Genomic DNA, 26505 nt, shown 5'->3' with positions numbered 1-26505 from the left:
TGAAGATTTTGCCATTCCTCAAGGCCATAAAGATAACATAGCCAAGGCCTGAGCGACCTTAGTATTAAGATCATATTATGGATGGAAACCATTTTATGTCTTTGTCATATAAAACCATCCAATTCAAAGAACGGAAGAGCAAGGCAGAGCATGCCACCAATGACCTAGAGCGGACCCCTAGGACTTTCAACAGGCCAAGTATGACGCCACTAGTCAGAATGGACTTCATGATTGGATGACCACCGAATGAGCGAAAGAATGTCATGAACAAGATGTACACGAGCAACAAACAACAAAAACAACAAAAAACAGCCAGCAGAAAGATGCCCTCAAACAGTCCTTTCCCTGTCACAAGTTTCTCACACTAAGTTTACAATCTGATAACTTGCCTGCCGCTTGTAGTTAATGACCACTAGGCTTGGAATGGGCCAGGACCAGACAAGAAGTTAATAGAACCACCATCTATCTGATTGCTATTTTTTTTTAAAGATTTATTTTATTTTTATTATAAAGTCAGATATACAGAGAGGAGGAGAGATAGAGAGGAAGTGGAGCTGCCGGGATTAGAACTGGCAACCCTATGGGATCCCAGGGCATTCAAGGTGAGGACCCTAGCCACTAGGCCATGCCACCGGGCCCCTGATTGCTATTTTAAACTGCATTCACTTGCTTCTCTCATTGGTGCTTTTACAAAATGCCCTGGAGAAATACTAAAAAATTAGGAGTTAACTTCTGCATTGAAAGAATTTAAATGATTTGGGTTTTTAAAAAAAGAAGAGATACTTTAAAATATTTGTGGAAAAAAGGGAATGAGAAGTTTGGTGCAAAACATTCTTGAGTGCTTGGCATTGTAGCGCAGTGAATAGACTTCCATCTGCAACTCTGGCTGCCTACATGAATGTTAGTTTGAATACTAGCTGCTCCACGTCCTGTCCAGCTCCCTGCGAATGTACCTGGGGAGGGACTTAGGCCTCTGTCGCCCCCACAGGGCTCCTGACTTCAGGCTGCACCAGTACCACCCAGACGCTGTTTGGCAAACAAGCTCTCTCTCATCATCTCTCCCCCTCTTTTTTTTGTAACTTTGCCTTTCAAGTAAAAAATTTTTAAAAAATCAAAATATAGTTGTTTTTGTTTTTCTCTTTGTCGCTCTCTGTTGCTCTGGCTTTCAAAGTCAAGAAACGTATTCTAAAAAAGTTTTAAATCCATGCTTTTTTTTTTTCATTCTATCCATTTCCCAAGAACTTTTCCTTTTGAAGATATGTATTTATTTCCTTAAAAGTCAGAACTACAGAGAGAGGTTTTGCACCTGCTGGTTTATTCCCCAGATGACCGCAGTGTCCAGATCTAGGCCTCCCTGTAGATGGGCACCCGGAGCTTCCACCTTTCACTGCCTTCCCAAGATACATTAGCAGGGGGTTAGACGGAAAGTGGAGCAGCCAAAACCAGAACTGGCACCCATAAGGGATGCTGGCACTATAGGCAGAGGTTTACCAGCTATGCCACAGCACTGGCCTCTCCCAATAACTTTTTGAAGTTGCTTTGTTTTACTTGATTGATTGATTGATTAATTGATTAGAAAAGCAGAGTAACCAAGAGAGAAGACTTTGATCTGCTGGTTTACTCCTGGAGTGACTGCAATAGCCAAGATCGGTGCAAGTTGATGCGAGGATCCTAGAACTCTTTTTGGGTCTCTGTGTGAGTGCAGGGTCCCAAGCACATGGTCATCCTTCACTTCTTTCCTAGATGCACAGCAGGGAATTGGACTAGAAGTCAATCAGTCTAGATTTGAACTGGTGCTCGGATGGGATGCTGATGTTACATGGCGGTAGCTTAACCCACCGTGCCACCATGCTGATCTCATTTGGTGAAGTGCTACGTTAAGTTGGCATTACAAAAGTAGGTGCAAAGAAAGGTTAGAGGTGACACATTGAGATCATGTTGCTGAACTATTTATTTATTTTTGAATTGTGCATGAAGTACGTTTCTTTTTAACACACAAAACTGTCATGAGGCCTTAAGGAATCTGATTCTTCGGAGAGACCGTAAGGTTTACCAGGGTTTCAAATTCCAACTGCAAAGACACTTGGGTAAGGCCACTGATTTCAAATGGCAGTATTCCAACACCAGTAAGTAGCCTCAACAGGGTGAGTTACATCAATAAATGAATTAGGTATAGTCACATAAAATATTTAACCTCACGTGATTTTTCCTGTTGGAAAGCAATGGCTGGGTCGATGAAGCTCTCACCACTGATCACCAGGCTGTGTCTGGGCCACCGTGAGTACGCGGGGTCACCCCCTGGATGTTCTGTGGAGGCATTTGCTTTTACACCCGCTCCTCTATTCTGCTCTCAGCCCTTGGAATCCGTCTGGCTGTTCTGGAACCCAGTAATGATCGAAGGCCCTTCCCTTGAGGAAGCCTCAGGTGAGAGAGAGTTTGTGTCTGTTTCCTGCGCGCCCTTGCCCCTGTAGGCTTGCTCCCTGGAGACTTGCTTTCTCACAGTCCCTCTTGTTATGAGCCCCCTCTCCACTGCTACATGAATTGACTGGGGTGCCAGGACCCCTGGCCTCCTCAAGTCCTTACTATTCTCAACTCACTCCGCTATCCTCACTTAGCCTCTGGCTCTTTCTGCTTAAGAGCTTGTCTATCTACTGTGAAGTTCACAAAGTGGGTATAACTAGGTGTGGGCCTTTTTCTAAATATTTTTTTCTGCCAATGCCAGCACTGTGGCTTAGTAAGCTAAGCCTCCACCTGCAGTGCTGGCATCCCACATGGATGTCAGTTCAAGTCCCAGCTGTTCCACTTCTGATTCCGCTCCCTGCTAATGGTCTGGGAAAGCAAATGGCCCAAGACCTTGGGTCCCTGCACTCACACGGGCAAACCAGATGAAACTGCTGGCTCCCAGCTTCAGATTGGTCTAGTTCCAGCCATTGTGGACATTCGGGGAGTGAACCAGCAGATCAAAAAGTTCTTTCTCTCTCTGTAACTCTGCCTTTCAAATAAAAAAGAAATCTTAAAAAAAAAAAGGATTCTTCTGCTTTGTGAAAAAAAATACCTGCGGGAACTAATTTTTGAGTGTTTTTTGGTGCAAAACATTTTGAAATCCATGTACACATATTGGCAGTTCTTTAGAAAATTCATGAGAAATACATATTATGAAAAACAGCATAAATTTTATGTTTTTATTTGAAATAAACTTTTTAATTCAGTTTTTTTGTTTTATTTATTTATTTTTAGTTTTAAATATTTATTTGTTTTCATTGGAAAGGCAGATAAACAGAAAGATTTGCCATCCACTGGTTCACTTCCTAAGTGGCCACAATGGCCAAAGCTGAGCCAATCCAAAGTCAGGAGCCAGGAACTTCCTCGGTCTTCCATGTGGGTACAGGGTTCCCAGGTTTGGCCCATCTCCTACTGATTTCCCAGGCCACAAGCAGGGAGCTGGAAGGGAAGTAGAGCAGCTGGGACTTGAACTGGTGCCCATACAGGATCCTGGTGCATGAAAGGCAAGGATTTAGCCACTAAACTATCGTGCTAGCCCCCAGTTTTTCTTTTTTTAAAAAATGTTTTATCTGTAAGCTAGAGTTGACAGAGAGGGAGAAAGAGACACAGGCAGTCCTTCTGCTGGTAAACTCCCTAACGCCTGCACTGGCTGGAGACATAGCTCTGGGCTAGGCCAATGCCAGAAGCCTGGAAGTTCATCCAGGTCTCCCTTGTGGACCGCAGGGGCCCAAGTACTTGTTCTGTTTTCTGCCACTTCCCAGGCACATTAGCAAGAAGTTGGATCGGATGCCGAACATGCAGGAATTTGAACCAGCACTGATGTGGGATGCTAGCATTATGGATGACGGCTTAACTCATTGTACCACGATACTCCATAAGCATAGAATAAAACAATTGCATTTACAGGCTAGAGTAAGAATCTAGGAGTTGTATATAGAAAAGTCCAAAGTTGTAGTATGACTAAGACAGAGAGAAATGGTAACAGTAGAGAAAAGGGCCTTGCAATCTATGAAAGGGACTGTAATAGAGATTGTACAGTAGTGAATAGAGACAGATCTAGTGTATTGCAATGGTTGTTACACCAGCTGCCAGGGAGGGGCAGGATGTGTAGACAGAGAGGACTTCTTGCTGCACTGCCTGTTTTATGAGTCCAGGCCAGCTCTGGATCAAAGTTGTTGCATCATGGGGTTTGTAGTGGCCGCCAGTGTCTTCCAGCAGGGACCTCGTACACGTGGTATATACTGCTAGTATCCCCCAGGAGCCACCTCATAATGCATGACACAGGCTGGGCACAAGCAGGATTTTCCTGATGTTTTAGATATGCCAGCACAGAAAGTCCTTGCTCTGATGAAGCTAAGCAGGGAATGTGGGAAGCTGGCCATGTTTTCAATTCCTCCAAGTGGCTCCCTCCATACAGCCAAGGGAGATGGTTGCCAGTGGTGCCAGCTTGCCACAGAGAAGGAAGCAAAGCCAAAAGGTGAGGCAGAGGGAAAAGGAGAGGAGAAAAAAAAGCAGCTGAGCAAGAGAGTAGCTTGACCCACGAGTCAGATACTCATACCTGGAGTCCAAATAGTTCACTCTGATTGGGTCATTTTTTTTTTCAAGAAATTTATTTGAAAGGGGAAGAGAGAAAGAGGGAGAGACAGAGAAATAGAGAGAGAGAGAGAGAGAAAAAAAAGAGACAGAGAAAGAGAGAATATTCCATCTGCTGGTTCTACTCCTGAAATGTCTGCAATAGACTATGCCAGGCTGAAGCCAGGAATTCACTGGGTAGCAAGGCCCTAAATACTCCTGCACTGCTGCCTTCCAGGGTGTACATGAGCAGGGAGCCGAAATCAGAAGGGATGCTGATTCCCCATCCCTTGGTGCTGGGTTGGTTGAGAGGTTGGGTGTGGCTTCTTCCTTGGTCTCCCCCTCAACCCAGATACAGGATGAAGAAATGGAAAACTTGAAAAAAATGATGAGGCACACACAAGAATCAGGTATGGGAACACCTCAGACCAAGTTTCTTTGGGGATCCCTCCAACTGAACTGCTGATCTCAGGACGCCAACCATGGAGAGAAGTGCAGGTTCCATGGTTTGACCATGGAGTGCACGTGTCAAAGCTGAGCCTTTTTAGAGGCTCAGACAGAGCAGTGGACAGCACATCCAGGCGCACATGGAGGATATGGCAGACAATAGAGGATGCCTGGTACCACAACAGAGGACAGAGAACAGAATAAATCAATCAACTACCGCACCCATGCGTTGGCAGTGAAAATCTGGGTAAATGGAGACTTTCAAGTGGACTATGTCAGCCAGTGGATTCTGGAGAGATTTCATCGTTCTTAGAATGGCAAGACTGGCAGTAATTCAGAACTGTTGAACTTTCAAAACCACTTGTCTACCCTGGCTCTCAATGCCAGGCTCTCTTGTTCTCCCACAGTTTCTTTTCCTCCGTGGTTGCTTCTCTAGTTGTAAATGTTGGGGTTTCTGCAGGGCTGTGTTCTGGACCCTCTCCTCTTCATTTTGCTAGTCTCTCTGCCTCCCTTTCCCCATAGCAGCGTCTCTAGCCACTGTTCCGGCTTCCACTGCTGCTATATCTTGATGGGTCCAAAATGGATGACTTCAACCCAGATGACTCCACTGGGTGTCACAACCGTACAGCCAATTGCACACTTCAGAGTTCTGCTTAAATATTTCAAACATACATTAAACTTGATGAGTGTCAAATTGAATTCTTCATCTACTCCCACAATTCTTCCTCCTTCAATGTTCTTAACTCCCTAATGACTCCCCAACCCACACATTTGCTCAAGCCACATTCTGCAAGTCATCCTTGCTATTTTGTTCTTCCTTGCTCTATTTAGTCCATCACCATGAACCACCCAAGAGAGGCAGACTGAAAGACACAGAGCTGCCACAGAGTAGCCCTTTGCTACTACCTGCCATGGTTGGAGCTGGACTGGGGGAGCCAGGGGCCAAGCAGTCAACCCTGGAAGTGGCAGCAACCCAACTATTTGAAATCTTACTTTTGTTTTTATTGGAACGTCAGATATACAGAGAGGAGGAGAAACAGAGAGGAAGATCTTCCATCTGTTGATTTACTCCCCAAGTGGCTGCAACAGCTAGGCTACCATGCCAGGCCCAGGACCCAAGTATTTAAGCCATCATTGCTGCCTCCTAGCGTCTGCGTTAGCAGGAAGTTGGAGTCTGGAGCAAGAGCCATACAAACAAACTCTGGCACTGTGGGACATAGGCATCCCAGCCAGCTTCTTCACTACCAGGCCCAAACTCCCGCTCCAGTGACAGATCTTAAAATATAAACCTTGGGGCCTAGCAGAGCAGCCTAGCGGCTAAAGTCCTTGTCTTGCATGTGCCAGGATCCCATACAGGCGCCGTTTCTAATCTAGATGGCCCCGCTTCCCATCCAGCTCCCTGCTTGTGGTCTGGGAAAGCAGTCGAGGATGGTCCAAAGCCTTGGGACCCTGCACCCGCATGGGAGACCCAGAAGCTGTGGGTTCCTGGCTTTGGATCGGCTCAGCTGCAGCCGTTGCGGTCACTTGAGGAGTAAATCAACAGATGGAAGCTCTTCCTCTCTGTTTCTCCTGCTCTCTGAATATCTGACTTTCCAGTGGGGGAAAAAAAATGAATAAAAAGAATTATATTTAAAAAGTGACAACACGGGGCCTGGCGGCATGGCCTAGCGGCTAAAGTCCTCGCCTTGAAAGCCCCGGGATCCCATATGGGCGCCGGTTCTAATCCCAGCAGCTCCACTTCCCATCCAGCTCCCTGCTTGTGGCCTGGGAAAGCAGTTGAGGACGGCCCAATGCACTGGGACACTGCACCCGTGTGGGAGACCCGGAAGAGGTTCCTGGTTCCCGACTTCGGATAGGCGCGCACCGGCCCGTTGCGGCTCACTTGGGGAGTGAAACACTGGATGGAAGATCTTCCTCTCTCTGTCTCTCCTCCTCTGTGTATATCTGGCTGTAATAAAATGAATAAATCTTAAAAAAAAAAAAGTGACAATACGAATCTTACCCTGTACTGGCTCAGTCGGCCAGCCTCTGGATGCTTCTACTTTGCCATAGATGAGGTCCACTGAACACAACCTAAATGTCCAGGACCTGCTGGTCTGGTCTGCATTTCCCCCTTGCTTTTTCAGCTCTGGCCACACAGAGCCTCTGCCTACCATCACTGTGCTCAGGAATGGGTCTCTGCTATTTACTGCCTCAGGGGACCCTGCCCTGCCTCCCACCCAGCTTGTCTGGAGTCTTTTCTTCACCACACCCTCCATTCTTCCATTTCTCTCCCCATGGGACTGTGAACCCTGCACGCTGTGGGTGTCCTGCTCATAGCTCTGTGGGTCACAGAGTGCTTGATGGGGAAGAGCGAGTCTCTGGTGTTCCTCACATTGCCAACCTGGGGCATCTGTGCATCTGTTTTCCAATTGGGGGGTGCATTTCTTCTTGGTGCGAAACCCAACAGCAGCAAACATCAGCTCTTCACACCAGAGGAGGAGCAGAGGGGACCCCAAAACTCCCTGTAACCTATTGGCCTGGAGGCCCGGGAAGGTTGGAGAGCATGCTTTGCAAGCTCTGCCTGAGGCCATGTCTCGCACTGCTGGATCTGTTTGCTAAGGAAGCCCTTCCCCACCGCGCCCATTGTTCTCCTTTGTTTTTGTTTTATCCTGTGCAGTGATAACTGGTGGGGCCTCCATTCACTGGTGGGAAAAGCTTGAGAACCTATCCAGGCGGGTTCTGAAAGGGGAAGTGGGAGGAGAGGGCTACAAACGCTAACTGGACAGACGGGATTAGGTGGGGCCCCTACGGAGATCTACGGCCACCATTATAGAGACCAGCTGGCTGCACTGGCCTTGTAAGGGAGCAGAGATGCTCCCGGGAGACCAGAACTGAGGAGCCACAGGGCGGGTTTCCCAGGAGCCCACAGGCCTGTGTGTGAGTGACCATTTTCTGTCCGAGCGACCCCAGGTTGTGTGGGACTGTGATCACCCGGCAGAGGAAGAGACTCATTAAGTGTTGGCCGTATCTGTCTCTAGAAGAACCGATCTTTCCTGCTCATTGTGCAACAAGGCACACCTCTTGGAGGAAGGAGGAAGCAGAGGTTTCCATTACTACTGCCCTATAAGAAAAAAAAAAAATACAACAACAACAGTGTAATTACCCTCTGCAGGAAAAGGCGCACAAACAGGATGGGGCCCCGAGCTGAACCCCGGGATGAGCCAGTGCTATAAAGATTAGAAGAAATAACCTCCACGCCGTGCTCGCCCCTGGCCAGGGCCTCTCCGGGGTGGCCAGACACAGTCACCCGCGCACTGCGAGGGTTGCAGGGAAGGGTCCCTTGCTCCTGCTGTTGCTGCTCCTCCCAATCCTTCGCGCCTCCCAGCCCCGCCCGGGCCTGGGAGCCAAGCCTCAGGTGTTTGCTTGGGCCGGGTTAGGAAACCCCCCCTCCCCAAGAAACCTGCTCCACGGGTGGTCGCCAGCCCGCCGAGCTCAGCAAAGACCCGCGCAGCCGGGAGCGCGCGCAGGGCGGCGCAGGCCAGCGGGAGGGCGCGCGCAGGGCCGGGCCACATGCGCGCGCGCGCGCCACGCCCCCGGGATCCGGAAGGCGCGGGAGCCGGCGCTGAGGTGCTGTGAACTTGAGGCAGGAGGCGCGAGGTTCCCGCCGGGGATGCGGCGGCCGCGGTGGCAGCTGCTTCCTGGTTTGAAGCTCGCCAAGGGGGGGAGAGCGTGAGCCGGCAAGAGAGGCGGGGGCAGGAGGAGAGAAGCAGGAGGAGGCGGGGAGGAGACGCTCGGGGCTGGAGCTCACCGGACGGGTCGCTCCAGCTCTCGGCGGAGAGGAGCTTCTCAGCCTTGGAGAAGGCGCGAGTGCCGCGCCAGCACCCCCCCGGGACGCGCTGCGCGCCCCGGAGGGCTTCCCCCGGCCTGCTGACTGCTGAGGGCTCGGTGACGGGCTCCCCTCCTTTCCATCTCGGGAGCCGGGGAGTGAGGGAAGGAGGGAAGGGGAGAGTGTCCCAGGGAGACGACAGAATGGCCGGCCAAGGGGGGCTTGGGCACTGGTTCCTCCCGGAGCTGCCTCCACGCCTGAGGCTGCCGCGCGGGCTGGCCTGAGCCGGGGCTCCCCGCTCTCCCGTGCGAACCGGCGCGTTCCTCCCCGGGGCTGGGGCGTCGGCGTCGGCAATGTCCGGCACCATGAAGTTCAATGGCTATTTGAGGGTCCGCATCGGCGAGGCGGTGGGGCTGCAGCCCACCCGCTGGTCCCTGCGGCACTCGCTCTTCAAGAAGGGCTATCAGCTGCTGGACCCCTACCTGACCGTGAGCGTGGACCAGGTGCGCGTGGGCCAGACCAGTACCAAGCAGAAGACCAACAAACCCACCTACAACGAGGAGTTCTGCGCCAACGTCACCGACGGCGGCCACCTGGAGCTGGCTGTTTTCCATGAGACGCCCCTGGGCTACGACCACTTCGTGGCCAACTGCACCTTGCAGTTCCAGGAACTGCTGCGCACGGCCGGCGCCTCGGACACCTTCGAGGGCTGGGTGAGTAGCCGCGATCGCCTGCCCTTTGTGTGCTTTCAGCGGGCCCCATTTTCCGAAAACGCGTTGGCTCTAGCATTCCTGGCGCTCCAGCGGAGGGAATTCCCTACAGAAGTTGTTCTCGCCCAGGTGGCCGCGGCCCTGGTGACGCGGCCGCGGTGGGTGTGTGCGGGCGCAGGTGTGTCTCTAGGAAGCCGGCCTGGGCTCTGTCCTCGGTGTGGGGCCGACGGCTGGGGCTTAGCGGGGTCCATGTCGAGGGTGGCCAGGGCGGTTACCCATCTGTGAGCAGATTTTGCGGTGTGGGCACCCCCAGCTATCTCAGGAAAGGCTGGTGTGAAAGTGCCACGCTTTGAGCAGGAGTGCTTCAAGCGCTTCTTAAGAGAAAGCGCTGCATTCTCGCGAGTATTATTCATAATGTTTATGGGTGCGTGTGGGTTAGGCGGCGCAGACGTGCGCACGTGTTTCGGCTTGTACATCCATTCCGCCGCAGCGCTGCAGGGCCCGGGTCTTGCAAGCAGACAGAGGCTTCTGTGTTAGCAGTTTGCCCGGGATCTTAGATTTTACCTGTGGGTGCTCTAGTGCGGATCTCCGCAGGCAGCAGCCTTGGACAGAGGCCGGCCCACTGGGCGGGGGACTCTGCCGGGGTTCCCCTGCTGCCCCTGCTGCCCCTGCTGTCCCGTTGCTGCTCCCATCTTCTCACGAGGCAAAGTTATTGTTGTGAATACAATTTCCAGACAATGCTAAAGGACTTTGGCGTGTAGATTCCTGCATCGTGTGTTTGCCATGCAGGTGTTAACTATCCCACTTTGAGCTGACTGGGTGGTGGTTATAATAGAGTGATCTGCTTCAGCAAAATGGAGTATATGGTTTATATTTGGAACGGTTTCATGATTTAAGGTTCTGCAGGGTGACAGTTCCTAACCCAGAATTGGTATTGAAAATCTGCTATTTGTAGTTGGTCGAATTCAGTAGCTCTTGCTTAAAATTCATTTATGGATTTATTTTAAACCTCGAAGAATTGGTAGCTTGACCATGCATTGTCTAAAGTTAAAGCTGTCTTGCGGAGTTATTCCTTTCTTTTAAATAGGAGTAGGGAAAATCCTGACTTCAGCCATCAAATTATACTAAGTTACCCTTCAGCCTACCTTTGAGGAATGGAGAGGTGGACTGGAAAGGGATGGATGAGAAACAGTGAGAGGCATACGTGGTCTCCCGTGGATTTCCAAAATGAGGCTAGGGGTGTAGCTTGCAGCCCCGGCATCCCATCTAAGCTCTGCTCTAAAATCCAGCTGCTCCGCTTCTGTTCCAGTGCCCTGCTGGTGCACCGGGGAAGGCTGTGGAAGGTGACCCAAGTGCTTGGGCTCCTGCATCCACGTGGGAGACTCAGAGGAAGCTCCGGTCTCCTGTCTTCCCACTGGCCCTGTTTCGGCTGCTGCAGTGGTCTGGGGAGTGAACCAGTGGGGAGGAAGCTGTCTGCCTTTCTCCTTCAGTAACTCTGCTTTTCAAATCCACCAATCAGGAAAAAAAGAAAAGGAAAGAATGAAGTGAGAAATCCTAGTGAGGTGATTGAGGTAGTGTCTGATTAGAAGTTCTGTTGGGCAAAGCTCTGGAAGGTTCTTGGGGTGTAGATTGGCCAGTAGGCTTGGCAGGCCTGCCCTCTGGGAGGAGCCCACATTGGGCCGGTTCATCCCTACCCTGTGTTTGAATCACCTGCACAACCCTACCAAACCCCATTTTTGCAAACTCTATCAAGAAGCTCTGGTCGTGGGTTCCCCATGTAAGTGTCCTGTGGCTCCCAGGTGATTTCAGGGCACAGTCCAGGCCGATGATCTGTGGCCAACACGAAGAGCAGGAGATGAGTGCCTGATGAAGTGCAAATGGAGGAAGAGCCACCTGATGGCTAAGAACTACTTACTGTACCACAGCATGGGTAGAGATTTAAGTGTAAATGAAATTCTTATAGTTCTAACTATTCTTAGATGCTTGCTATAACCCCATGTGGTGTTTTGGAAAATATGACTGGTAGGGTAGGTTCAGCAATTTAAAACTATTTTTAATTTTGATTTCAGAGGCAGAGAGAGAGAAGAAAGAGGGGGTCAACTCCTGTTTGCTGGTTCATACCCCAAATGCCTGTGGCAGCCAAGACTGGCCAAGACAAAGCTGGGAACTGGGGACTCGGTTCTGGTGGCCACGACCCAGCTGCTTGAGCCGTCAAGCTGCTGCTTTTCAAGGAGCACTTTACTGGGAAGCTTGGAGTAGGATTGGAGGCTGGACTTGAACTGAGATACTTTGGTGTAAGATGAAAGTGTTCCAAAGGGCATCTTAACTGCCGGACCAAGTGCCCATACCTTGGGTCAGCATTTCAGCGATCTTAGTGCCCCTAATTTGTCATACACTCATATTCTATTAGAATAAATAATAATGATTTAAAAAAAAATTCCTGAGTGTTTCAAAACTATGAGGAAGGTCTGGCATTGGTGGCTTAGTGGAGTAAGCCACCCACAATGTCTGCATCCTATTTGGGCAGAGTTCCATTCCTGGCTGTTCCAATTCTGTTCCAGCTGCCTGCTGATGAGCCTAGGAGAACAGGCAAAGATAGTCCAAGCGCCCAGGCTCCTAAACTCATGTGGATGACTAGGAAGAAGCTTCTGACCCCTGGCTTCAGCCTGGCCCAGCCTTGGCCATTGTGGCCATTTGGAGAGTGAACCAGTGGATGGATCATCTCCCTCTCTGTGTCTCTCCATCTCTTTCTCTGTGTAACTCTGCCTTTCACATACATAAAAATTTGTAAAAGAAAAACCTAAAAAATCACAACTGAAGTATAGAGCATTCAGAATGGGTAGAGTGATGTTTCTTTTTTGTTAAGAATATTAAGAAAATACTTGGGAGAGTAGGTGGAATGATTATTGTCAAAATTATCCTTTATACTTAGAGTGAAGGTGCTTTCAGAGTTCAGGACTGTAAAAATGTTATTTAGTTTTTCAGTGTATATATTGGAAAGTGTGTTTATTCTGACAATTCCAAGCAAGGTAATTGAATTTGCTTACATTGAATTCATATGTATTGTAAGAAGATAGCTAGCTTTTGGAAAACTTGGTAACTTAATTTTTGCCAAGTCAAGACAAGAGGATCTGGTGGGGATTAACCTTGAAACAGTAGCTACTTTTTTGTTAGAATAAAATTATGGTGATATTTCAAAAAATAAATGGAAAATGGAATAAAATGATAACTTTATTTTAGTGCAAAGTTTTTTTGAAATCCACACATAATTTTTTTTAAAGTAAAATGTAGTCAAAAAGCTTTTCAAAGACATGGTATGCTTTGGTTTAATGTATTTTCTAAGTATCAAGGACCTGGTCATTAGTATTGGTAATTTTTTCCTGAGTTTGATACAAGAAGGGGTCAGTATATATATATTTAAGGATTTTTTTTTTTTTTTTTTTTTTTTTTTGGAAAGACTGATTTACAAAGACAATGAGAGACAGAAAGATCTTTCATCTGCTGTTTCATTCCCCAAATGACTGTAATGGCCAGAGCTGAGCTGTTCTGAAGCCAGAGCCAAGAGCACGCTATGCCATCCTCGATTGCTTTCCCAGGCCACAAGCAGGGAGCTGGATGGGAAGTGGAGCAGCTGGGACATCAACTGGTGCCCGTATGGGATGTCAACATTTGCAAGCAGAGGATTAGCCAGTTGAACTTTGTGCTGGCCCCAGGGGATCTGCTGTGTTTTAGGCAATGTAGTCCTAGTATCAAGCCAAGTTCCTGACAAACAGCAGACAAATATCTGTTCACTGGCTGTATATTATACAGTCTATGTTAAGTTCAAGGAGGTGATGGGCTGCAGCTAGAGTAGTTCTCACATGGAAATTCATAGCATTAAACTCTTAAATTGTAAAGGAAAATCTCTGGTCAGAGACCTAAAATTTTCTCTTAATTAAATGGGAAGAGAAAAATTGAACCTAAGGTAAGTAAAGGAAATTAGAACAAACAACAACAACAACAAAAAAGTCAGTCAAGTAGAAAACAGAATAAGAGAAAAATCAGTGAAACAAAAAGATGGCTTAAAAAAACCAACAATAAAGTTGAAAATCTTAAGCCAGAGTATGAGAGAGAGTGAAAGACAGATTGTCAGCTTTAGAATAATGAAGGGGCTGAGGGGAGGACATCACTACAGATCCTACAGACATTAAGGGAGTATCAGAAGAATTTTATGGGCAACTTTTATGCCAGTGAATTCCGCAATGTAATGAAATGAGCAAGAAGATTGGAAGATAAAACTACCACATTGGTAGTGACAAGACATCGCTAAAATAAATGGAAGAACTAGATACACTGTATTCACAAATGGGAAGATTTAATACTGTTAGGACCTTTGTTCTTCTCAAAGTATTAGTAAATTTAATGTAATCCCAGTGAAAATCTCAAGCTTTGGGCCTGGCGCAGTGGCCTAGTGGCTAGAGTCCTAGTGCTGAACGTGCCCCGGGATCTCATGTGGGCGCCGGTTCTAATCCCGGCAGCTCCACTTCCCATCCAGCTCCCTGCTTGTGGCCTGGGAAAGCAGTCGAGGACGGCCCAATGCATTGGGACCCTGAACCCGTGTGGGAGACCTGGAGGAGGTTCCTGGCTCCTGGTTTTGGATCGGCATACCACGAGCCATTGTGGTCACTTAGGGAGTGAATCATTGGATGGAAGATCTTCCTTTCTGTCTCTCCTCCTCTGTATATATGACTTTGTGATAAAAATAAAATAAATCTTTAAAAAAAAGAAAAAGAAAATCTCAAGCTTTGCTTTAGAAATGGAACAAATTAGAAATGGATTCCAATTAGGGAAAAAAAACAGACCAAAAAAACCCCAAAACAAGCAAGAAATGGATTCAAAAATTGATATGGAAACGTGAAGGATTTAGATTGGCTTAAGAACAGTCTTGAAAAAAGGCCAATTGGGGGAACTTACTCTGTGCCACTTCAGAGTTCACTGTAGAACTACAATTATCAAGTCCCACAGAAGAGGCTCCTGTCTCCTGGCTTCAGATCAGCTCAGCACCAGCCGTTGCAGTCACTTGGGGAGTAACTCATCAGATGAAAGATTTTCCTCTCTGTCTTTCCTCCTCTCTGTGTATCTGACTTTCCAATTAAAAAAAAAAAACTTGAAAAAAAAAAAAGAACCACAGTAATTAAGATACTGAAGAGAGTCTGGAAATAGAGCCACACAATTTGATCATTGATTTTTGATCGAGATACCAAGAAGGCAGCTGAATAGTGGAACGTTGGTCCTTTCAACAAGTAGGACTTGAAGAACTGGATAGCCAATGCAGCAGTACAAAATAAACATTAATTCATGATAGATTCTAGACCTGAACGTAAAAGCTTGACAGGAAGAGGACCTTCGTGACTATGGTGTTGGCAAAGTTTATTGTAGATAGAACACAAAAAGCCCTGAGTATTAAGCAAGATCTGTACATTGGACTGTATCAGGATTAAAAGCTATTGCTTCTCAGAGGATGCTCAATAAAAGCAAAGGCCATAGACTGGGGAAGCAATACACGCAACGTATGAATCAGACAAAAGATATGTTTTTATTTTTTTAAAAGTTTTATTTATTTTTATTTGAAAGGCAGATTTACAGAGAGAAGGGGAGCAGATAGAAAGTTCTTCCATGCTCAAGTTTGTTCCCTGAAAGACTGCAGTGACTGTAGCTGAGCTGGTAGAAGCTGGGAACCTCTTCCAGGTCTCCCATGCGGGTGCAGGGTCCCAAGGCTTTGGGCCGTCCTTGACTGCTTTCCCAGGCCACAAGCAGGGAGCTGGATGGGAAGTGGAGCAGCTGGACATGAACTGGTGCCCATATGGGATCCTCGTGCTTGCAAGGGGAGGATTAGTCAATTGAACCATAACTCCAGGCCCTGGACCAAAGATTTGTCACATGACTCTATAAAAGTAATCTGACAACTCAGTGAGAAAAAGGCCCGATTAAAAAAGTGTCGGAAGTTTGAATAAGCACTTCTGTGGCAAACAACACGTTAAAAGACTTTCACATGCATTAGTTATTAAGGGAATATAAATTCAGACCAAAATGAGCCATCAGTCCGCTTTCACTGGAAAGGCTGCAGTTGGTGCGACTCGCCGTACTTAGTGTTGATGAGGGAGTGGAACATGTGGCACCCTCACTCAGTACTATCAGGGATGCAGAGCGGTGTAATCACACTGGGAGATACTTTGGTGGTTTCTTGCCACGAACATACAGTTACCGCACGACCTCTCTGCGCTTACCCATTTACTAAGAGAGGTGAACCATTCATACAAAGGCTGTGCCTGAGTGTTCATAGCTTCTTAATCTGTAATAGCCCCAACCTGCGACTATCTCAATTGAGCATCAGCTGATGAATGGTAAAACACGGTGTGGTGTAGCCTTACGGTGGAACAGCAATCGGTGAAAGGAGTTGAGCCATTGATACATGCAACAGCGTTGATGAACCTGACAAGAATTATGCTGAGTGAAAAAAAGCCAGGCCAGAAAGAAGAATATGTAACATATGATTCCATTTATCCAAAATTATAGAGAAGGAAAGCAAGTCTGTAGCGACACAAAGCAGATCAGTGGTTGCTTTTGAGTGGGAAATAATGGATTACCAAGGAATGGGGAAGGGTTGGAGTATAATAAGAACACAAGGCAACTTTGAGGAGAGGTGGAGATACTTATTATTTTGATTGTTATGCAAATGTGTCAAAGTTTTCCGCATGCATGACAGTTACACCTGACTAAAGCGCTAGAAAAACTCCAACTGCAGAGAAGCAGTAAGAATTTATATTCCTTATGCTGCTGAAGATGTTAAATGGATGCCAGTAAATGACAGAATTAGATTTGAGCTCATTCTGACTTGAAAATCAGATTGCCTGTGTAGCTCACAGAATATTTCTCAGGGTACGAGTGTGAAAAAAACAATCATAAAACACATTTATTAAATTAGTTTCTAATTTTTGGACATGGTCTCATTTTTGAAATCACCAACTGCTGGATTGTTTTTTTTTTTTCTGCCTTTTCTTAAAGTTGTTGAGTTAGCATAAATTCTCGGAGTTCTGAAAACTGAAGGTCTGCCTAAGCCCAGGCCCTCCTGCCTTTTTCCATGTATTTGCCACTGGGTTGATGACTTTCTCTAACTGCGACTGGCATCTGATAGTTGATGCAGGGCTCTGAGGACATGGGGGTGGTAGGCGGAGCTGGAGGCTGCGTCATGGAATGACCTTGGTTCCTCCTGAGGAAGGAAGACCCTGCTTGGCAGCTTCCCAGGTTGTCTCCTGCTGCAGCCCCCCTGAGAGCTGCTTTCCCTCCCTGCTCAGAGAGACACCTGCTTTGCCATCCTGTGAGGTGAGGCTGGCTGGTACCCACGGGGCAGTTGCTGACTGTTTCTCCTGATTCCTCCAGCTAGGTCCATGAAAACGCTTCCAGAGAATCTAGCACTGGATTCTCTTCTGTGCTTTGTAGTTTAGTTGTTTATTCTCATGTTCTCCCCACCTCCCACCCTAAGTGTCTGTCACTGATTACTACTTAGCACATAGTGTTTTAGAGAAAAATAATAAAATAAAAAACACTTTCAGGGAGGTTTTCTCCAGAATCTGTGGGTTGCATTGGCAATGTCACACCTTGTATTTGTAAAAGTTTTGCTTTGGTTGGGCTGGCTGCTTGCCTTCCTGCAGGCTGGGCATCACAGGTCCCCCAGGAGACCATTTTCTTGGTCATGGTATTATCTTGTCATTCCTCATTGCATTCATCACTCTCTGAGCTTGCTCTGTTAGTTCACTTGCATGTTATGCTTTGCTCTGCTAGAATGTAAGTGCCTTGGCAGCTCCGGCCCCACCTCTGTGAATCTGTGTTCTGTACCAGTATCTTGAGCGGTATCCTGGATACAGGTACACGTAAGGCACTAAATAATTTGTGGAACAAAGACAATTTTAAGTGATTTGGAGGCAAGTAAAGTGTAAGTACTCTGGGAACACCTTTCTTTAAATATTTTACTCATCTTTCTAAGAGAAACAGAGTGAGTTGGGAAATGCCCATGATGGCAGCAAATGACCATAATTGCATTCACTCTGTGAAATCCATCGATGAGATACTGAAATGTGCTTCGGGGATTGGGCCAAATTCTTTTGCCCTTTGAATATGATAATGGATTGTAAACCCTGTGTGTGGAAAATTCTGTTATTTTTCCTTTGTTTTAAAAGTCTCAAAAAGTATACAATTTCCAAACTTGAGATACAGTGTAACTTCTTTCATCCACAGAGGTCCCATACCTTAAATACAGGGCAGAAGCAAGAAATGGAAGGACTATTTCTTCAGCCTTGGAACACCAAAGTGCGTGCTTGATTAGTGGGTGGTGGGAGGAGCATGAATCATTGTGTCTTTTGCAACTCTTGGTGCAGTTTTGGTGTCTAACAAGTGTTTGGAACTGTGATTAGTGGTGATGGTAAAAGTTCAGTGCATTTTTATGAGGTGGGCAGCGTTTATTTAGAATAAAAAGTGCTTTCGATTTTCAGAGTTTTTTTTTTTTAATATAAAACAATAGAGTGAATCACTTGCATGGCTCCATTTTATCAGAATCTGATAAACACACACATGAAGTATCTCAGTGTCTGACTGCTGTTTTCCAGTCTTATTATTACTGTAATCTAAAATAACTTCCTAATTTTGTCAAATGAGTAATCTTTCCTTTTACTTAAAATTCTGTTCTGTGGTACTGAATGTCTTAAGATGATATACAATGTTCTCCATGATGTGGCCCAGGTTTCCTCTATAATGTTCTTCATGATTTGTCCTTCTCTCATCTTTTTCCATCTACACTCTGTGCCTGGCTTCCAGGAGCATTCTTTAGGTTCTCAAAGGTCCTAGGTCATTTTGCTGGTTTGGATCTGGACATCAGCTTTCCAGGCCCTGTATGGATGAGACCCTGAGGCCCTCCATTCTGAAGGAGCAGGAGGTGAGCAGTCGTGGCTGGTGATGGACTAAGATTCATCCTCATGGCTCTTGCATAGCTGCCCTAACAGCTTATTCCTATTTTGAAATTGCCGAGCTTTGCATGAGCCAGTGAACACGCACTAGGGACAAGTCTGGGCTCTACCCCAGAAGTCAAGTGGACTGCACAAAAGTGATCCCTTGCTTCATAGATGTGATGTTCTGAGGGGGTAGAGAGACTGAAGATAAAATAACAGAAACAATTTGAAAATCACAGAACCCAAGGGGTGCTCAGGAATAGGGAGATCAGGAACATCTTCCTGGAGGCAAGGCAGAGAGCTTGTTTTCCAGGCCCCAGTGTAGCTGGCCACAGCCTGTGTTGGTTAAATAACTGTGAAGATTCTTTCCCTAAAGGGTAGTTTGAAAGGGGCTGCTGATCTGGTGATGTTTCCCTGGAGAGGCTTTTTAGCCAACTGAAGGGGCACAGGCATGTTTCCATCTTTGGAAGGTTTGGGAGGGAACGAAATTTCATTATCCTCTTGTTTCTCTTGGATGGAAAACAGTAATGCCATATTTCAGTGATGAGATACCTTCTGCTGTGTGTGGATTATAAAATGACCAGGGTGTTGAGGTGGAAAGATGGGCTCGTTCAGAGCAGGAGTAGGAAGTCAAGCCCTTTGAGTTGGTGGCCCCATAATTTGAGTCTTTATTTTCAGAATATGAGAACCAGATTTTCTGCTCAGGGGCTGGGGTTTGGGTGGGGAGGATGACAGTGGCATCCCAAATGGACTCTGATTCAAGTCCCGGCTGTGCCACTTTGATCCAACTTCTTGCTAATATGCCTGAGACAGCAGTCGGAGCTGGCCGAAGCACTGAGCCCCTGTTTCTTTCTTTTTTTTTTTTTTTTAAAGATTTATTCATTTTATTACAGCCAGATATACACAGAGGAGGAGAGACAGAGAGGAAGATCTTCCATCCGATGTTTCACTCCCCAAGTGAGCCGCAACGGGCTGGTACACGCCAATCCGATGCCGGGACCAGGAACTTCTTCCAGGTCTCCCACACGGGTGCAGGGTCCCAATGCACTGGGCTGTCCTCCACTGCCTTCCCAGGCCACAAGCAGGGAGCTGGATGGGAAGTGGAGCTGCCGGGATTAGAACCGGCGCCCATATGGGATCCCGGGGCTTTCAAGGTGAGGACTTTAACCGCTAGGCCACGCCGCCGGGCCCAAGCCCCTGTTTCTATATGGGGAACCCAGAGGGACCTTCTGGCTTCAGGCTGGCTCAGCTCTGGCCATTGCAGCCGCTTAGCGAGTGAACCAGCAAATGGAAGATCTCTCTCTCTCTCTCTCTCTCTCTCAAATAAGTACGTAAATCATTAAAAAAGTCTCCCTAGTATAGTCAGTCACTACTAATTTTCATCAATGTGGGATGACCCTTTCTTTTGAAAAAAAAAAAGAAGAAAAGGCTCTGTCTCAAGTGTTACTGTTGTCCAACCTCATAGGAAGTGTCACACACACACACACACACACACACACACATACATTTAATGACTACAGAAACATAGACGCGTTTACTTAGGTTTATTTGTGAACACATTGATTTTATATATTTAGATATCTGCTTGCATATACAGTTGTGTCTTTGTATTTCAGTATACATTTGAGCACAGGGTTGATAGGAGGCCACCAGTGTAGCTTTGTCACCTGTCAGCTGTGATGAAGTCTCTGTGTATCTTCAGCTCTGTCCCCTGGTTTCTATCCTGAGGTGGTTACCCTGGAACGGCCTTAAGCCTCTTCCTCCTTGTATCAGGCAGTGATGCCATTTCTCCTCCTTTGTCTGGTTTGGTTTTAAGAACACGGATAAATTATGAATGATCAAAGTTAGCAGCTCCTAAGATTTGACTTCTCTGCTAATCTAAATTGCTCAGGCTTAGCAAGGATCGCTCATCTCTCAGCAACTTGTCTGGCATTGGAAGCGCCGTTGGTGTTATTTCCTTGGCCTGACGTCAGTCACAGGAGACACAGAGCACCGTTGTTTCTGGTCATGCGGTAGTGTGTCTTAGTGTCCACTAAGGGACTCCTCCTCTGAACGGTGGTGCTTAGAGAGAGGCTGAGAATCCCACTGTTGATGGCTTTTCGTGGTGATTAAAGCCTTGTAGTCAAGTGTCTGTTGTCCCCAGGCTTCACACCCACCCTTTCTGATGACACACACTGTAAATCACTTACAGGACAGAGGTTTTAATTAGATGGAAGATTGAGCCCAATGGCATTGGCCACATCATGTTTTAAGTGCTGCGCTCAAGGTTTTTCTGTGAGACAGGAAATTTTTGTTGAGAATTTTCATGTAACCTAGAGGGCTTTATCAGGAGGGAGGTGTTCCTGTGTTTCTGCCATACCAGTTAGAGCAGTAGTTGTCAAAACGCATGAGACTTTTTTTATTTAAGATTTATTTATTTTACTTGCAAGGCAGAGTTGCTGAGAGAGAAAAAGAGACAGAAGGAGAAAGATCTTCCTTCTGCTTGTTCACATCCCAAATGGTCACATGACTGGAACTGGACCAGTCAGAAGCCAAGAGCCTGCAGCTTCTTTTGAGTCTCCCACATGGGTACAGGGGCCCAAGGACTTGGGCCATCTTCCGCTGCTTTCTCAGGCTGTAAGCAGGGGGCTGGCTTGGAAGGAGCAGCTGGGATAGGATCTGGTACACATATGGGATGTTTGTAGGCAGAGAATTACCCCAATATGCTGCTGCGCTGGCCCCCCACACTGAACTTTTGTCTCAGAAAGACCACTTATGAGAGATACCAGCAGTGCTTTTATTATGCTTTGCCTTCCAGAAAGTTCTTTGGATTCTTTACAAATGTAACCATTTTACACTTGTACACATTTGACCTCAAACGGAGAGAACTCCTTTCTGTAAGGTTACCAACTTTGTGCTTATGGCGAAACACTGACAAGTTTGCTGGAAGACGGAACCACAGTCAACACGAATGCCTCATAAACTTGTGAACAAAAATTCATCATTTGGGGCCAGTGTGAACATGTTCTGTATTCATCCTGGGCCTCCAGTATCACCCTAGCCCCTGTTCTCCAGGCGCTTAAGTTGAACCCACAAAGCTGCCTTGTGACTGTCGGTCATGTGATTGCTTGTATGTGTGGAGCACCGTCTCTGTGCCTCCACCGCGTACAGGTGTGGCGTGGTGGCCTCTCCTGGGCTGGGCTTTCATTTGCTCACCTGTGATGTCAGAGGGCTGGGCAGCCTGAGTGCCAGTCTTGGTTCTATCCTTCTGTTTCTCAGAAAGTGTCTCCTGGACACTGTTCTGCCCAGGCTTAGATTTGCCCCTAGCTCCAAAATGGTATTTGGAGGAACACCTGAAATCATTCCTATATTAGTCCAAATCCCTGAGCATCATGCATTTGTGCAAGCCGTGGGTCTCTTGGGTGCTTTACTGTAGACTTACAGTGTTAGGAAAATGGAATGAAATGGGGCTTAATTTTGGGGTAAAAAAATTGGAGATTTATCTGTAGTTTTGTTCTCCCCCCCCCAACCTACCATTTTCCCTGAATGTTTGGAAGGTCACTTGTGTGGACATCTTGAGCATATTCTGGGAACGGTGACATTGGGTCACCTGAAGCACTGACCTTGAGTACAGCACCCACATAAAGAAACTGTTAAAACACGGCCAATAGTTAGGTTTCTCTGAGTTCCTGGTTCTCACGGCATGGTTTTGCTGTTTCATCTGTACTTGGGAACATATCCACTGCAATCAATTAGAGAAGATTATTGATTGGTCAAAAAAGGACCTATGTATTGTGAAGAAAAAGAAGTACTTGAAAAAACCCACCGTGTTTTCCGTTGCTTCTGGCTCCTGGTAACATACTCTAGGTGGTAACCTACTTTTGGACCTACATGGCTGTGCTTATGTCGGCATTTTCAAAGCCTCTATTTTTGAAAGGGTTTCTTTGAGGTCTGCAGTAGATGGGGGAAAAAAAAACTAGGACAGTTTGAATGATCTTGGCTTGGTGTATTTTGTTAATGTAAACTTTTTCCCCGTAAAAAATCATAGCAGGGTGGGCATTTGGTTTAACGGTTAAGACCTTGCTTGTGACTCCTGCGTCTCATATTAGAGTGCCTGGGTTTGAATCCCGGCTCCAGCTTCCTGTTAGTACACACCATGCAACAAGTGAATGGCTGCGGTATGTGGGTCCCTGCCACTCATGTCAGAGACACAGATTAAGTTCCAGACTCCTAGTTTTAGCATAGCTCCATCTTGGCTGTTTGGGGCAGTTAGGGGATGAACCACTGGATAGAACATCTCTGTCTTAATCTTGGTCTCTTTGCCTTCTACACCAATGCTTTTTTTTAAAAAAGATCATTTGTTTTGGGCCCGGCTTGATGGCGTAGTGGCTAGTCCTTGCCTTGCACACTGGGATCCCATGTGGTCGCCAGTTCTAATTCTGGTGGCCCTGCTTCCCATCCAGCTCCCTGCTTGTGACCTGGGAAAGCAATCGAGGACTGCCCAAAGCCTTGGGACCCTGCACCCATGAGGGAGACCTGGAAGAGCTCCTGGCTCCTGGCTTCGGATTGGCTCAGCTCCAGCTGTTGTGCTCACTTGGGGAGTGAGTCATTGGATGGAGGGTCCTTCTCTCTGTCTCTTCTCCCCTCTGTATATCCATCTTTCCAATAAATATAAATAAATCTTTAAAAAAAATAGCTAAAAAATCATTATTTTGCAAACCTTTTTCTTGCACCATTTGTCTCTTTTTGAGCTACAGTGAGCGTTCTGGTGCACTGATGTATTGGGCTAAGACAGAAGGTTAGAGATTGGTCATGTTTTGGTCTGACCATGGAATGCATGTGTCAAAGCTGAGCTGCTTCAGAGGCTCAGATGGAGCAGTGGACAGCATATCGACTGCAGAGGACATAAAACCTGCAGAGGACACTTGGTGCCACAACAGAGGACAGAGGATAGAACAAATTGATCATCTACCCTAACTATGTGTTGGCAGTGAAATTCTGGGCAAACGGAGACTCTAAAGTGGACTATGTCAGCCAGTGGATTCTGGAGAGATTTCATCGTTCTTAGAATGGTGAGATTGGCAGTAATTCAGAACTTTTGAACTATCAAAACTACTTGAGCAGGAGCCTCGGAGCATGCCCCATGTTGGTGATCCTGGGATGGGTGGGAAGCTGGGTGGGACTTCTCCCTTTATCTCCCCCACTCACCCCAGATACGGGGGGGAAAAAAAGAAAGAAAATGTGGAAACAGTGTTCTTACCCACTTTCCTGTAGTCCTTGACCCTTTGTGTCCTAATCAACTATGTAAAGATTATCAACATAATTTTAAAAAATGAAAAAGAAATTGGTCATGTTTTTCTGTTCCTTTTACCCTTGGTGTCTGATGACCCAGCAAGTTTTCTGCTGTTCTCAGAACTTCCACTCTGGACTTTGGCTTCTGGAAAACACCTCAATGGTGGTGGAAATGCAGCGGAATGGAGAACATTGGCCAGTATCCCCTTCCTGTCCTTTGCTAGTTGGAGGTGAGGCTAGCAACCAGCTCAGAACATCCAGTCATTCTTAGGTGTTCATGGTGCACCCACTGTGTGTTTAGCACTCTTTTGGATGCCACAGACAGGGCAGAGAGCTCTGAACCAGAACACTGGCTTATCCAGAGAGAGAGCGAGAGAGCTAGAAAGCAAGCTAAGAAGTGAGGAAGAAGGCAACAGGTGGAGAAGACAGCAGGTGCAAAGTGGAGAATCAAAACAGGGCGACAAGACCAAGTGTGACAAGGTGGCTACTTCGCCTAGAGTTGTCAGGAAGAAGGCACAGAGAGGGTGACATTTCAGCCCAGACCTGGGTGATAAGTAGCAGGCAGCTACATGCAGAGGAGAGAAAAGGCTCCCAGAGGGAATAGCTCAGGCACCATTTCTGAAGTGGGAACCAGTTGGTCATGTGAAGAAACAGAGATGGTGGAGAGAAGGTGGTATGGAGTCAGCTTAGTATGTTGGCATCCCTGCTACTTATAGTGCTAATGTTAGTTTGGTATGGAGATTCGCTTCTATACATTGCACTTGCCCAGCACAATGTGGGCCCTGCAGGAATGGTTATTTTGGTTGCTTTTAAGGCATTTAGAGGGTTGCCTTGCAGACGTACTCCTGTTTAGGTGGTAATGCAGACATTTCCTGAGGAGGGGGAGTGCCTAGTCTTGTTGGTGCCCCTGGGATGACATGAGGGGGGTACCTGCTTATTCCTACCCTGCAAACACCATGTTCTATAAGGAGAGAAAGGGGAAAGGAAACAGATTTGGAACTTTAGTCTGTGTTTTTGGATATCCAAAAGATGTGTTTGTTTCCTGTGGCTGCATAAATGTAAAAAAAAAAAAGGCTTCAGGAAATTACGGTGCAGGAAAGATTGCATGGCAGTGATGGAGGTGCTAGGACCCCAAAGTGTTGTTTTTTTTTTAACAAACTTGTAAGGTTAAGGTTGAGAATTAATAAACATAACTGCAGTAGACTTGAAGGAAATTAAACCTCATTATGGATGACTAGATACAGCTGAATCTTGCTTCACAAAGTTCATGAAAATGCATGTGTTAAGACAGTTATTTTCAACCTTTGTACACCACAATATACTTACCATAAAGTTTACAAAAGTTATTTATTCTATTTATTCAATGGTGAGAGAGTCAGAGACAGACACACAGAGAACTCTCTCCCATGTGCTGGTTCACTCGCTGAATCTCTGCCACGGCCAGGAGCCCGAAACTCAGTCCAGATCTTCCACATGACTGGTGGGGAGCAGGTCTCCCGGAGTGTGCATTGGCAGGAAACTGGAAATGGGAGCTAAACTGGGACTCAAACCCAGGTCATCATAAATGGAATGTGGGAATCTTGACCACTGTGCTGAACGTCCATCCCTAAACTAACCTTTTATTTCATTTTCCACATGTATTTATTTGAAAGGCAGAGTGACAAGGAGAAAGTGTTTGTGTGTGTGTGTGTGTGTGTGTGTGTGTGTGAGAGAGAGAGAGAGAGAGAGAGAGAGAGAGTTAGTTCTTCAGCTGTTGGTTCATTCCCCAAGTGACTGTAACAGCTGGAGCAGGGTCAGACCAAAGCCAGGAGACAGGAATTACATCTGGATCTCCCATCTGGATGGCAGGGGCTCATGTACACAAGTCCTTGCCTGCTGCTTCCCCGGTGCCTTAGCAGGGGGCTGGTTGGAAGCAGAATGCCCAGGACTTGAAACAGCAATCCTAGGTAGTGACCTCACCTGCTGTACTGTAGTACCTGCCTCTCCATCAAGTTTCTATAATAATTTGGGATCATGCCCATTTTGGTATCGCTGAATATTTCTCATCTTTCCTTCAACATCTATGCGATGTGTGTTTAATATAAAAAGAACATATTAGCAATTGCCTAAGTCTCATAAATGAGAATGCAGAATCTGCAATTATAGACTAATAATACACAAATGCAGGCTTTGAGGACTGTTTATTGGACAGCCGCCATAATTATCAGTGCATCATGGTGTGATGATTGGGTGTCACCCAGGTTGGCTTTAACGATGAGTTCTACCTCTTATTAGCAGGGAGCATTTGATCCCTGCAAGCCTTGGTTTTCTCATCGCTGACATAGTACCTACCTCTCCAGGCTTTCTGAGAGTCATCTAGCACAGCATGTGATGCATGCCATCCCCGAGGAATCATTTGTTATCAGGGTCACCATCACCACCACCACCATCACTCAAGCCTGAGCCCTTAAGTAAGAAGTCATAGACCCAGGCCTTTGTTGACATTCATTTTGACATTTCTTTACAGAGAAATAGAAAGTTAGAAGGGATTTTTTAAGACATTTCTTTACAGAGAAATAGGAAGTTAGAAGGGATTTTTAAAAAAACTTATTTATTTTTATTGGAAAGGCAGATTTTAGAGAGAAAAGAAGGGACAGAGAGAGAGAGATCTTCAGTCTGCTGGTTCACTCACTCCCCAAGTGTCTGCAATGGCCAGAGCTGAGCTGCTCCAAAG

The 26505-nt window shown here is 46.6% G+C and overlaps 1 protein-coding gene across 1 annotated transcript in view; it reads left to right on the top strand.

The window, feature by feature from the left end:
* Window positions 1–8636: 8636 nt before the first annotated feature.
* PRKCH (protein kinase C eta) overlaps window positions 8637–26505 on the top strand; it is a 231865-nt gene continuing 213996 nt past the window's right edge. Inside the window, exon 1 of the mRNA XM_004597630.4 lies at window positions 8637–9543. Within this exon, the coding sequence (XP_004597687.2) occupies window positions 9184–9543 (360 nt within the window). The 5' untranslated portion in view covers window positions 8637–9183. The remainder of the gene's footprint in view (window positions 9544–26505) is intronic.

Source organism: Ochotona princeps, chromosome 26 (genome assembly GCF_030435755.1).
Source record: "Ochotona princeps isolate mOchPri1 chromosome 26, mOchPri1.hap1, whole genome shotgun sequence".
NCBI lineage: Eukaryota > Metazoa > Chordata > Mammalia > Lagomorpha > Ochotonidae > Ochotona > Ochotona princeps.
The sequence above is the reverse complement of the archived record's forward strand: the minus strand, read 5'-3'. Positions and strand labels throughout refer to the sequence as shown.